This window comes from Cavia porcellus, unplaced genomic scaffold (genome assembly GCF_034190915.1).
Source record: "Cavia porcellus strain 051 isolate PalLab524CR breed Dunkin Hartley unplaced genomic scaffold, mCavPor4.1 scaffold_26, whole genome shotgun sequence".
NCBI lineage: Eukaryota > Metazoa > Chordata > Mammalia > Rodentia > Caviidae > Cavia > Cavia porcellus.
The window spans coordinates 12907814-12920599 of NW_026947509.1; the positions used below are offsets into that span (position 1 = coordinate 12907814).

General features: G+C 43.4%; 1 protein-coding gene and 1 long non-coding RNA gene across 2 annotated transcripts in view; one reads left to right on the forward strand and one right to left on the reverse strand.

Moving 5' to 3' along the window:
* Positions 1 to 381: 381 nt before the first annotated feature.
* LOC134473194 (uncharacterized) lies at positions 382 to 6267 on the forward strand. Its single transcript, XR_010043314.1, has 3 exons — positions 382 to 956; positions 5105 to 5179; positions 6141 to 6267. It is a non-coding gene; the product is annotated as an uncharacterized LOC134473194 (long non-coding RNA).
* Positions 1882 to 12786, reverse strand: part of Dtl (denticleless E3 ubiquitin protein ligase homolog) — a 54419-nt gene continuing 43514 nt past the window's right edge. Inside the window, exons 14-15 of the mRNA XM_023567012.2 lie at positions 6234 to 7078; positions 1882 to 3876 (exon numbers count right to left, since the gene is read on the reverse strand). Coding sequence (XP_023422780.1) covers positions 3778 to 3876; positions 6234 to 7078 — 944 coding nt within the window. The 3' untranslated portion in view covers positions 1882 to 3777. The remainder of the gene's footprint in view (positions 3877 to 6233; positions 7079 to 12786) is intronic.

Sequence of the window (12786 nt, forward strand, 5' to 3'; positions counted from 1 at the left end):
CAGCAAGTTAAGGAACTTAGAAAGAAATGGAATATAAGTGGGGTATTAAAGCTTTGAAGATAAATAACAAAAAGAACTCAGTTATGTAGCCATGCCATCTTCTTTCCCGGGTTAGCGAAGAGAGAGGTGGGTGTGTGGAATGAAACCAGCCTATTTAATATACTTCTCGTCTGTTGTGGTTTCTTATTGTAGGCTTAGTGACCCGAACAAGCTGCTTGCCGTGCTCAGGTGATTTTTTTTAATGGCTGAATTTCTCATCCGTCTGCAACAACCCTGGCACATTTAAGCATGCATTTAAATGTGGCTCACAAACAGGTTTTTCCATCACTTTAGATGACAAAATAGTTACTGTGTAACACGTTAGGCTTGTATTCCTGGCATTGGATCTAGTAAAGCATTAAATTCATCTCAAGCTCAACAACATATTCTTAGGCCTGCCTATAACTTCCAACCAGCATTGAAAGAGCTGAGGCATCATGCAGGATCTCCAAGGGTTTCTTGAGTAAACTGGTTACTCTGTAATATGGCAGGATCTCCAAGGGTTTCTTGAGTAAACTGGTTACTCTGTAATATGGCAGGATCCAAAATTAGGACAAAGAATTCCCATGCAGACTGTGTAAGAAGCAGTGAGGTCTGTGGAAAAGCAACAGCCTAAGTGCATTACCCAGGCCTGTTGTTCCCACTGGGGCCTTTGTAGATGAAGCAGGTGCCCCGTGTGAATTGCTATAGGAAGGCCATCAACAGTCTTTCTAACGCTGCATTCTCACCCTCTCCTGACACGTTCGGAAAAATGTTGCCTCTATTGCCTAGTTGTGCTGGTGCTAGGAGACTGGTTGGCCTTGCTTTAGGAGCAGTGGGGAAGGAACCTTGAGACTCTTGGACTGGGAAAGCAGGAAAACAGACCAACAGCAGCCATGTACAGTTGGAGCGTGGACTGAGGAGAACCAGGAAGGAAGGTAAGCCCCTCCTGGGCCAGCCTAATGCCAGTAGTCTGAGCAACTACTTAGAGGCCAACAATATGCAATACAGTAACTACTGGAGATTTCCTACAATCTTATCACTGCTTCATTTTGTTGTTTTACTCCTGTTTTGGTTGTTGCTATCGGGGATCGAACTCATGACCTTGCACTGGCCAGGCAGGCACTTAAGCCACTGAGCTAAATCCCCAGCCCTGTTTTATTCCCTTTAAAATGAAAATGCATTAAAGAAAAAAAGAGGAGCAGGGTGTCTGCTTGATAGGCTCTCAAAAAGCTTCCAGCGAACAGACATAGGAACTGCGTGAGAACAAGCCCTAAACCGGGATTAAAGCAACGCACGTGCACACACACACAAAGTGGTCCCTGGTCATCCACACTGCAGTTACTGTTTTTAAGAAATGCCTTCCACATGAGGTGTCCAAAGTCTTAGTGCAGTTCTCCGCTCTCTGGGCTATGGCAAGGGGTGGTCGGCCCCCACTTCCAAACCCCAACACCTGGATGATACAAATGGTCTTGAGGCATCATCAGCTAAATGAGCAGTCCAGGTTAAGCCATTTACAGAGGCTAATTAGTCAACCAAGGGCCTATGCTGAGAGCTCAAAGGAAACTAATACAGTATCACAGCGATAGCCCTGGAATGTACTCAAATGGAAGAGTTTGGGCTGGAAATACTTTAGAAAGAACTACACCACCCCGCCCTCCTTCAAGTAATCCAAGCTGTGTTAAATGTTCAAGGTATGACTAACCAAGACGTACTTCACTGAAACTTCTTTCAGTTTGAACTAGCTGATATCATTTGGAATTAACAGATTTTATTCAGTGACTAGAAGGAATTCTTGATTACCATTATAGCTCTTTTGTGTGAACTGCTGCTGGGTTAATGTCACAGGCTCAGATAAGAACATCAGATAAGGTAAAGGCTTTATTATTCAAGATAAGCTCAAGGGCTGACACTAGCACAGGCAGGAATAATCACACTGTCTCATTACATTTGACTTTTGGTATCCAGTGGAAGTATTAGTTTTCCAAGTAGGACATGTGGTACCCAGTGAGATACTTGGCAGGTTTGGACAGCTACGTTTACCCCAGTTTCACTCCAAGCACTATCAGAAGAGGTGCAGAGTTACAAACACAATTCCAAACTCTACTCAACTGGTCCTTCTTTATCATGGCCCTCCCCTCACCCCACAGTGGCTTTCAAAACAACAGACAGCATTATTGGCAGGAATTGGTCATAAATAACACATGGCTAACACTTAAGAACCAAACACCAAATGTCAGTACATTTCCTGAACAGTCAGTTAGGGCTATGGGGTGCTTGGCTTTGATCACTGTAATTCCGACTTCCTTTTAACTTTCTCCTTGGATAAAGCCATGGAGAGCCTATGCTTAACATATGTAGTCATGGTAGTTACAAACTCAAGACTGCAAACGAATGACAAGTTTTCATTAATAATAGATTTTAAGATAGGAGTAAAGTCTATCAGTGCTTTGGGATATGAAGAAAATGAATCAAGTTTCATCATTGGAGGAGAACTCATCCCAGTACATAGTAAGTAAAGCTTTTCAAGAGGCCACAAAGTGAAACTATGTAACAAGCTTATTCCAAAATGACCCATGTGAGTTGTTATTTAAGGGAGACCTTTAAGATATTTTGCAGTTGATACACTCTGTTTTAAGTAGTATCTGGAGAAAGTTTTGTGTTTTTTGCTCAGGGGTACAGTGGAAAGCTATTGTTTTTATAAACATAACAAGAAAGCCAACATTTATACTTTTAGGTTCTGGATTTTCAACTCTTAAGATTATTAATCTTTTATAAAGTTATTAAGTTTAAGATTTGAGGGCTGGAGATTTAGCTCGGCGGCATAAGCACCTGCCTTGCAAGCAGGCAGTCGTGAGTTCGATCCCTGGTACCTATAAAAAATGAAAAAGACCAAAAAAAAAATAAAAATAAAAAAATCTGAGGGCTGGGGATTTAGCTCAGGGGTGCAAACACTTGCCTGCTAAGTGCAAGGCCCTGTGTTTGATCCCTGGGACGAAAAGAAAAAAGAAAAAAGAAAAAAAAAAAGATCTGATGACTTTTAAAAAAACTGCAGCTTCTAGAGAATTGAGGACTGCACTTAAATTCAAGCCCAACCCTTCTTTAGTGTCTGATTACTGATTTTATAAAACATCTTCCTCTAGTAAGTAGCAAAATCAAAACCTACAGAAGTAAGGCTGGGTTGCTAAGAGGACTGCTTAGGAAAAATATGGGAACCTGCAGTTTCCGAGGGGAGTTCTGTTTGGCAAAAAAGACAAACCCAGAGTTCTTCTGTTGTCCTCTTCCTCACAGTTTGCATGTAAAGGCAAGATGACTTTAGCTCAAAAGGTTATATTTTAACACTGAACCAGTATAAAATGTACTTATCTGAATGTCACATTTTTATACATACTTAAAAAACACACAAAAGCACAGAGAAAGATCATATATTTCAAATATGATGATGCTGGTGAGGACGGGCGGAGGCAGGGCTGTCCACGGGGGACTCCTCCAGCGGCCACGGCCCTATGTGCTCTCCACGCAAGCTCTCTGGGGCGCGCTCCACTGTGCGCACCAGCGTCGGGACCAAGGACGGGTGTGGGCCGTACTTTTGGCTCCGTGAACTGGTTATGTCTTCCCTGGAGCAAGGAAGGGTAATTTAAAAAGCGAAGACTCTTCTTTCAAAATGCTGCTGAGTAACAAATTTACTTCATGAAGACCAGAAAGAGTCATTCCTTTTCCTTTGGGGTTAGAGTTCAGTTAACCCACTTGAGTCAGAAGCTATAATTCCGTTGAGTGTTCGGGACTGCAGAAGTCATCCTGGGACTTTCTGTGGAAGTACGTACAGATTTTCCTCATGGAGCTGGGAGTGATGGTGACCTAGAAAAAAATTCACCTTTCAGAGACTGCCCAAGACAAAGTTCAGAGTTTCAGTAGCAAGTGAGCACTACAGTGCCTTTTCAGTCCCGAATACTTTTGACAGCAATGTCTCTTTTGGTTGATTTATCATAAAATAGTTTATAAAAGTATTTACCAGTGAAGACTCCTTGTAGGAATTAACACAGTCACAATCACCATCCTTTGAAATGGATCAACTGAAATCCCTCAATTGATAAACCAGCTAAGTATTTCTCTATTATCATCACAAAAAAATTACTTTAAAAAACCTTTACCTTCAGACAGGCATGATGGTGCATGCCTGTAATCTCAGTTTGTGCAAGGCTGAGGCAGGGGGACTGCCATGAATTTGAGGCCAGCCTGGGCTACTTAGTGAGTTAATGGTTTGGTTGAACTACATAGTGAGACCCTGGTTCAAAAAAAACAAAAGCAAAACAACCTTTGCTTCAAAAAATAAAGACCAAGTCAGGTGTGATGGTACATACCTGTAATTCCAGCACTTGAGAGGCTGAGGCAGGAGGAGTGCTGCAAGTTCAAGCCCAGTCTGGGATACAAAGTGAGTTCAAGGCCAGCCTGCACTGCATAGAAAGCCTGCCTCAAAAAAACTAAACAGACACATACATACCGACCGGTACACCATTCTTAAAGCTTTTCTTTTTTTCAGTTGTTTTTTTTTTTTTTTGACATTGGGTATTGCCATGTGGCCCAGGCTAGCCTTGAATTTGCTGTTGAGGCCAGGCTGGTCATAAACTCATGATGATCCTCCTGCCTCAGTCTCCTGAGTGCTGGTATTACAGAAATCTGCCACCACAATCAATTTGAAACTTTAAAAATTTATGTATTAGTGAAACTAATTCATGAAATTACTTTCTTGCTAATACATAGCTGAGACCAGCATCTCTGAAAAAAATAGGATTTTTGCAGAGGGGCAAAGAGTAGTCACGACTCCGAGCGGGAAGGAAAAGCACTGGGCACTGTTTTCCTCCCACATTGCGCAGCATGGCCTCGGGTAAAGTCTGTACGCTGACCAACTTTAAACTACTTCTAGTTTGTTTTTCCTAAAATTATATGACAGGTTTCATAACAGGTGAGCGATATGAACACCTTTTAAACTAGCCCTGGCCTAAGAGTATCCAGCTTCCATACTTTAAAAGGGCAGACATGCAGTCTATGATTCTCGGACTTTCTCTCCCCCTGCCACTTTCCCCAGCACAGAACAAGAGCTATCATGAGCCACCACGGCAGCTTCCCTACCTCACCTCCCCCAAATTGTACGCTGACTAAGGTAAGCTTTCTCCTCCCTCTGCATGGGGCCTGTAGCTCACCTCGTGCTCATGGATCCTTCTGCCTCCGCCTGATAATAAATCATATGCTAGTTAAGGATGGCAAAGGATTTCTGCCAGCCACATCTGCTATTGACATTATCTAATTAAATATTATGTCAACCAATGAAATATGAGGTCTAAAAAGATAAACTATGCTCAAATGCAGAATGTTTCAAAGGCTGGATATATAGCTATTTGAGGCTAAGGTGGGAGAATCACAAGTCTGAGGTGAGCCTGGGCAGCTCAGATCTTGGGTTTAAGTCCCTATAGCCTCCCCCAGCTCCCTAGAAAGCTAACGGTGCTAAGAACACTGGTGTGGGCAACACAACTGTAAAGGACTGTAAAAACCCAGAAGAATGGGGCTGGGGATTTAGCTCAGTGACATAAGCGCCTGCCTTGCAAGCAGGCAGTTGTGAGTTTGATCCCCGGTACCGATAAAAAAGAAAAAGACAAAAAAAAAAAAAAAAAAAAAAAAAAAGACCCAGAAGAATTCCATGTTTTAAATTGCTTTGTAAGTATCTAAGCTTCATTTTATTTTAAAGAATAAAATGTAATACAAACTGAAAATCTACCACTTAAGGGTGCTGGCACCCTTCCCAAGAATGACAGCTTTATCTACTGAAAAGGAGAGCATGCTTCTCACGAGAAGGAGAGGAGAGATTTCTGAATTGATGTTGCAGAACATGAGGAATATTTTATTTATTTTTATTGTGTGAGGAAAGGTTTAGTGAATCCGGCAATGAGACCGAGGAGCAGCAGCCCTGCCAGAGCTGCCAGGTACAGCGCTGGTCACCAGGCACACTTGAGTTTCAGACAATTTAACTAGCAAGCTTTTATAAGTCCCACACAAATTTGTCCTGTATTCTTGGGTGTTAAGTTGGGTGACCTCGAAAATAAACAGATTTACTTGTCTTCTTTCAGGGTTCTGCCTTGGAAAGCGGTCTGAGTGTGTCTGGACCTCTTCAAGTTACAAACCCCGTCCCCGGCCAACTGCCCGACTGCCCGCGGACTTACCAGGCCCGGTGAGGTCTTCCCGTTCTGCCTCCTGGAGGCGGCTGTCTGGGAAGAGGGGCTGCGCGGGGAGGAGTTCTCGGCCTTCCGCTTGGCTGCCATGGCCAACAGCCAGTTCTTATTCTCGGGGGAGCTGTTCTCCTTGCCCACCACCTCCGAGCCCTCGGTGCACGGCCGCAGCGGGAGGGAGAGCGCGGCGCAGCCCTCGGCGGCTGCATAGGGGCTGACCGGGGAGGGCGGCTCCGAGGTGCTCGGGGCGGCGCCCTCGGCCTTGCCCGGCTTGGCGGGCCCCAGGCTGTCCTTGCCCAGGTCCTCCTGGTTCCCCGCCAGGCAGCACAGATCCAGGTGGAGGTGTTCCACTTGGCCGTCGAGCTCGGTCACGCAGTTGCAGCTCTTCACACACTTCTGCTTCACGCTGTCCAGACAGCTGGAGTCCAGCCGCCGCTTCACCCTGCTCCGGGACTCAGAGCCCGAGTCTGCCCCCGACGACTTCTGGCTCACGGGGATGAGGGCTTTTCTTGGAGACGACACGGATGCAGCTTTGGTCTCAGACGCAGGTGGAGTGATGGGCGGTGACGAGGAAGGCGTTCGGGTCACCCAGTTTCTAAGTGACATCTTGAAAGATGACAGCGGCTTGGGGGAGGCAGAAGAAACCGTGCCTCTCCTGCTGCCGGGGGAGCGTGCCTTGGCAGGCGGGGTTCTGATGGGGGCCGTGGGGGTGTTGGAGGGCAGCGGGAGGTCCCCGGCACAGCTGGGTGCACACGCTGCGGACGATGGGGAGGACAGCACCGGGCTGCTCTTCACCCTGGGCGCCTTGGCGGGGGTGCTCTGGGTGCTCGGCACAGCTACTGAAAAACCAAGAGGGCGGCATGCGAATCAGAAGCGAAAGCAACAGCAAAATCCCTGAATTCGCATTAAGGCCTATTTTCCAGTGAGGTTATTTAATCAATGGATCTTTATCATACTCTTTCAGCACTTTCCTGTCCCTTCATGGCCAGCTTCCCAAGTTCCCCCCAATACAGTGTAACTTGTAAAAGTATAGCTAATACAAAGAAAGCTCGGCACCCAGGTTAATCACTGTGCGCACCGATCCTGCACTTCACACTGCACACCTCATTTGCACACAGGAGACCATAGCGTGTATACTGTCACAAAGCCTGTAGTCATTGATCATTTTTAAAATGTTCTAGTATATATATTTAATGGGGACAAGGTGATGTTTTGACGCATGTATATATTACAGAAAGACTAAACCAAGACAACGGACATATTAATCACGTCCCCTTTCTATACTCAGAAATTTCCAATAGTGTGTATCATGCATTATTAACTTTGGTCACTGTGCTGCAGGACAGACCTTGAACTTGATTTAAAATGCTTTGACCAACATCTTCCTGTTTGCCTTCTTCTTCCCCCACATCCCTCCTTGTAACCACGAATCTACTCTGCTTTTGAGTCCAGCTTTTTTAGAGCCAATGTAAGTGAGATCATGAAATATTTTTATTTCTGTGCCTGGCTTGTTTTTCTGAATGTCTTCCAGATTCACCCATGTTAATGCAAATGATATAATTTCATCCTTTGTAAAGACTGAACAGGATTCCACTGTGAATATAAGCCACATTTTAATCCCTTTGTTTGTGCATGCACGTGAAGGCTGATCCTGGATCTCGGCTTCTGTGCCTGGCTGCAGTGAACACTGGTGTGCACGTGTCCCCTCTGCATGCTGACTCCATCTCCCTTGGCTATCGCCCCAGCAGTGACAGCTGGGCTCATTTATCTTTTTGATAAAAGCCAACAGGTAAAATGATCCCTCATTGTGGTTTTAATCCCCCCCCCCCGCCTGTTATTAGTGATGAGCATTTTCCACATAGCTAAATGTTGGTCATTCACAACCTGCTTCTTAACCTATCATGAACATTTCTCCTATACTAACACAGATTCACATTTCTACCATTTTAACAGGGGACCAGCATTCTAAGGTACTGGTACTCTATAGCATATTAACAAGCACTTCGGAGAGGGTAACAGTAAGCCAGGCTGTTAAGCAGAGCCGTCATGAGAACTGTGTACAATCTTGATGGATGCTAGGGAAAAAAAGAGGCCCTGTATATGGAAGCACATGGGTCTAAAACATGGCCTGGTCCCTTCCTGTGTGACTGGGCACAGCTGCTCATCTCTAATTCATCTTTCCACTTGGATTAAACACAGTTCCTGAACAGACAGGTCTCTAAGTACCCTTGTCCCTTTGTTTACATACAACAGTAAATACAGGGGGTGGTACTGCATTGGGGATGGAACTCCGGCCCTTTACACTGAGCTACATCCCCAGTCCTTTTTCATTTTGATACAGGGGCTCCCTAATTTGCCCAGGCTGGAACTTGTGATCTTCGTGACTCAGCATCCCAGAGTACTGGGATTACATAATCAGGACCACCATGCTTGGCCAGGCAAACTTTTATAAATGTGCTTCTCAGGCTCCCCTATAGACATGTTATTTTCTTATTTTCCTTTTGAACTTTCTAAAACAGTGTTCTTGTCTTTAAATAACAAAAAAGGGTTTCTATTTCTCAGTCTTTGAATTGTAAACCTGATATTCAATTCAGTTTAGTTACTGAATTGTATTTATATGCAACTCAATTTAGGATGCACTCATATGACAGTGCCACCACTCTTTTAGCAGGAATGAAGACTTAAGTAGTAACTCAGCTAGTTTGTTATCCTACCCTACCCTCCTATGCTTTTCACCTCTTAAGCAGTCTGGCCTTAAAACAGAAAGTCTACAAACTGACTTTTACCTAAATACTTCTTGCCAACCACACATTTAGAGCCAAGCAAAGTAATTCTCCTTTGGAAAAGACTTCACAAAATGACTGGGCTATGGAGCCCTGTGCAGGCCTCCCCCTCCTGCTCCAGACCTGGATTACACTTGCTATTTCAGGCAGAAAGGGAAGTTCTCCCCACTACACTCTTCAGTGCAGGCCCACATTCACTGCACTGCTGCCACAGCCATTTGCTCCATTTAAATGGGTCGAAGCAGACATTTAGGCAAAAGTCCTAAAATAGTGTGAGTGTATAATACAGCAGCTCTTAAGGTGGGACTGGAGAAGGAATAGGGAAAAATAGGTTAAGTTTCTGATATTTGCATGGCACCACTGGGAGTCTTTACTAAAGGCCAGCAGAAATCTGATGTTAGAAAATTGGGAAATTTCCTGTTTCTTTTGGATGTGATGGCCCAGGGGTTGGGGTGAGAGTGGAGAGTCAAAGAGAAGATTTTATTGACACTGAAGGTTAGCAAAACTTTGTGTCAAATTTAAATCTTTTACTTTTTAAACAGATTATAAAATATGGAATTTCATGGTTAAAAAATTCTAATAAAGGGGAGAGGTAAAAAGTCCTCTTTTTATGTGATTTCACTCATATTCCTGGGCACAACTACTATTTTCTCTGTGCTTATTAGCCTATACAAAGTTACCTGAATGTAGTACCTTTAAAAAATGCAAGCGGCCCTACTGGGTTTTACACACATAAATGTACACGCTCTGCCACTTGCTCTTTTGACTTTCTCTCCACTGCTCTCCTAGAGATGCACCGCACTGTTTCTGACAGTTGAGCAGCAAGCACCACAGTGGCCTTCACACTCAAACATGACACTCAGTGCACTCAGTGCCCAAGCAACTCAAACGGACCAGTCTCCTGTAAGCCCCAAAAGAGATCTGACGTGACGCGCAAGAGAGGCTGGACCACTGCCCCGTGGGCTTTTTGGAAGTCAGTTCCTTGGAGGAACTAGCGAGCTTTGCAGCTTATTTCTAGATGAGGTTAACCACCCGCCTCACTTCGCCTTCCCAGCCTTATCACTAAGGCTACCTTGGGATCCTGTTGCAGCAGATTCCTTGCTGCTTCCTGAACGCTGTGTGCACTGCCACAACTCTATCTTTCTTCACATGGCTTCCTCTTCATGTTTCAAGGCTCGGATTATCGTGTGACCCCTGCTCCGAAGCATTTGCACACTTCCTTCCTCCTCATCAGTAAAGCTGTCCTCTCCCTGAGGAAATGGGGTCTCAAAGCCCCTGGTTATTAGTTAGGAGAAATGTTACAGTGTATCAGAGCTCACATTTGCCTCCTAGACTAGACTGCAAGCTTAGACAGTGGTGCTCATCTTTAAGCCCCGTGCTCCCATGTGTGTTAAATTTCATCACTGCTGCGAAGAGTAAGAGTGAGGTTCTAGGCATTAGAAAGCTGACTGAGAGGAACATAATTCTCAAAATGGCAATGTGGTTAGCCGCAGCCAAACTGTTGCTGGAAGTTGGCTTAGGGGATCAAATGGCCAGTGTGCCAGTCAGCACCCAAGTCGGGGCTCTGCAACACTCTTCAGAGTAATCTTCGCATCACTCAAACATGCAGAAATTAACCTAACCCTGGCGTGCTCTCATGCTGAACCTTGCAGTTATTTTAGGGCCTAAAGGAGGCTGTGTGCCACGGCAGAGTGGTTTCAAGCACCTGTAGTGGAACAAACCACAAGGGTCTGAACTCTGGCTCTGCTGCAACTTCCTAGCTGTGCAACCTGGGGCAAGCCTACTTCCTTGCTCTTCAGTTTCAATGTCTTAGGAATCAAGTGAAATAATCAGAGCAGGCCTTTAGAACAGTTATACTGAGACTCACGTTATTATCATGGTACAGACTGATCAAGCTGTGCAATCTTTTTAGTGACTTGGTTTCTAAAATGAAGAATAATTAATAACAAACTCAAAACAGCTAGTTAAAGCAAGATTTTTTCATCACAGATTTTTAAAATGTTTAGATATAGCCACTAACACAGGAATCCCACCTGTAAGTATCTTAATGAGAATCAGAACCGTAAATTAGAGGAACAAACCCACCCTACTTTTCTTGTAGTCCTGAGACTGAACTCAGTAACTGAGCTACATCCCTAACCTTTTATCGGTGTTCTCAATTTTGAGAGAGGGTCTTGCTACATCACTCAGTTGCCTAGGGTGGGCTTAAACCTGCAATCCTCCTGCCTCAGCTTCCCAGAGTGCTAGTGCAAGCCCAGCCCAATTTTTACAAAATACTGTAAATGAAATTTCTAACTACAACAGAATGGCTATTTAAACTACAGAATATTCATTCAATGGAGTATTTTAAATAGTGTAGCAAAAAAAAAAAGCCGAAAATTTCTTGTTCAGAAACAAAAACCTCAAAAAATCAAAATGCATGTATAGTAAAACTATGGTTCAGTCAAAAAGAATCTCTATGTACGATGGGGCAAAAAGCATATGAAAATGCTACTTAAAATAGCATAAAATATGAGTAAGTAGAGGGAATACTGATGGCATTTTCCTCATGATTTTCTTTTCTAGATTGTCCAAATTTGGAAAAAGTATATAGAAAGACATCTCTAATTCATGGATCAGAAGATTTAATATTAAACCAAAATTCTCAAAATCAATGCACTTATCAAAAGCTCAACTGGATATTTTGCAGAAATTAACAAGCTGATTCTAAAATTTGGTAATGCTCACAATACTCAAACCAACCTAGAAAAACAAGAAAACTGAAGGACTCAAACTGATCACCAAGTTCTAAACAGTCATCAAGACAATGCAGTACCAGCCTTAAGGACAGACGTACTGATTAATGGAGTAAAACTGAGAGTTCAGAAATAAATCCTCACATTTATGTTTAAGTAACTTTTGGCAAGAGTGCCAAGGTAGTTTAGTAGGGTAAAGAATAATGTTTGCGGGGGCTGGGGATTTAGCTCAGCGGCATAAGCACCTGCCTTGCAAGCAGGTGGTTGTGAGTTCGATCCCTGGTACCGATAAAAAAGAAACAGACAAAAAAAAAAAAAAAAAAAGAATAATGTTTGGCGCTGGGCATGATGGTAAATCCTGTAAATTCAGCTGCTTGGGAGGCTAAGGTAGGAGGCTGACTCTGAGGCTGGCCTGGGGAACACAATGACGTCCTGTTCCATACACCAAAACTCAAACAAATAATGCAGAAAAAGCTGGATACAAAAGAATGAATTTGGATTTCTAATTCATACTATACACAAGAATAAATTCAAAATGGATCATAGACCCAAAACTAAAACACACACATATAAAACCCTGGAAGAAAACCTTAGAATCAATATTTGTATCTTGGAATAGGAAATAGCTTCTTTGATAGAACATTAAAAGCACAAATGACAAAAGAAAAAGTAGATAAATTAAACTTCATCAAAATTAAAGTTTTATATGTCAAGGGACACCATGAAGAATGTGAGGATACAATAAATAGATTAAGAGAGCTTACACACTCAGCAATAGCAAGACAAATCACCCAACTAAAATACAGGCAAAAAATGTACATAGGTGTTTTACCAAAGAAAATATATAAATGGCCAATAACTATGTGAAGAAATGTTTCAGATGACTGGTCATCAGTAAAATACAAATAATATCCATTCTGGGATACCAAGTCATACAGCCTTACTCACATGGGTTTAATAAAAATGATGAACAATAACAAGGGTTAGGAAAAATATACAGGAACTAGAAACCACGTTGTGGGTGCTGAA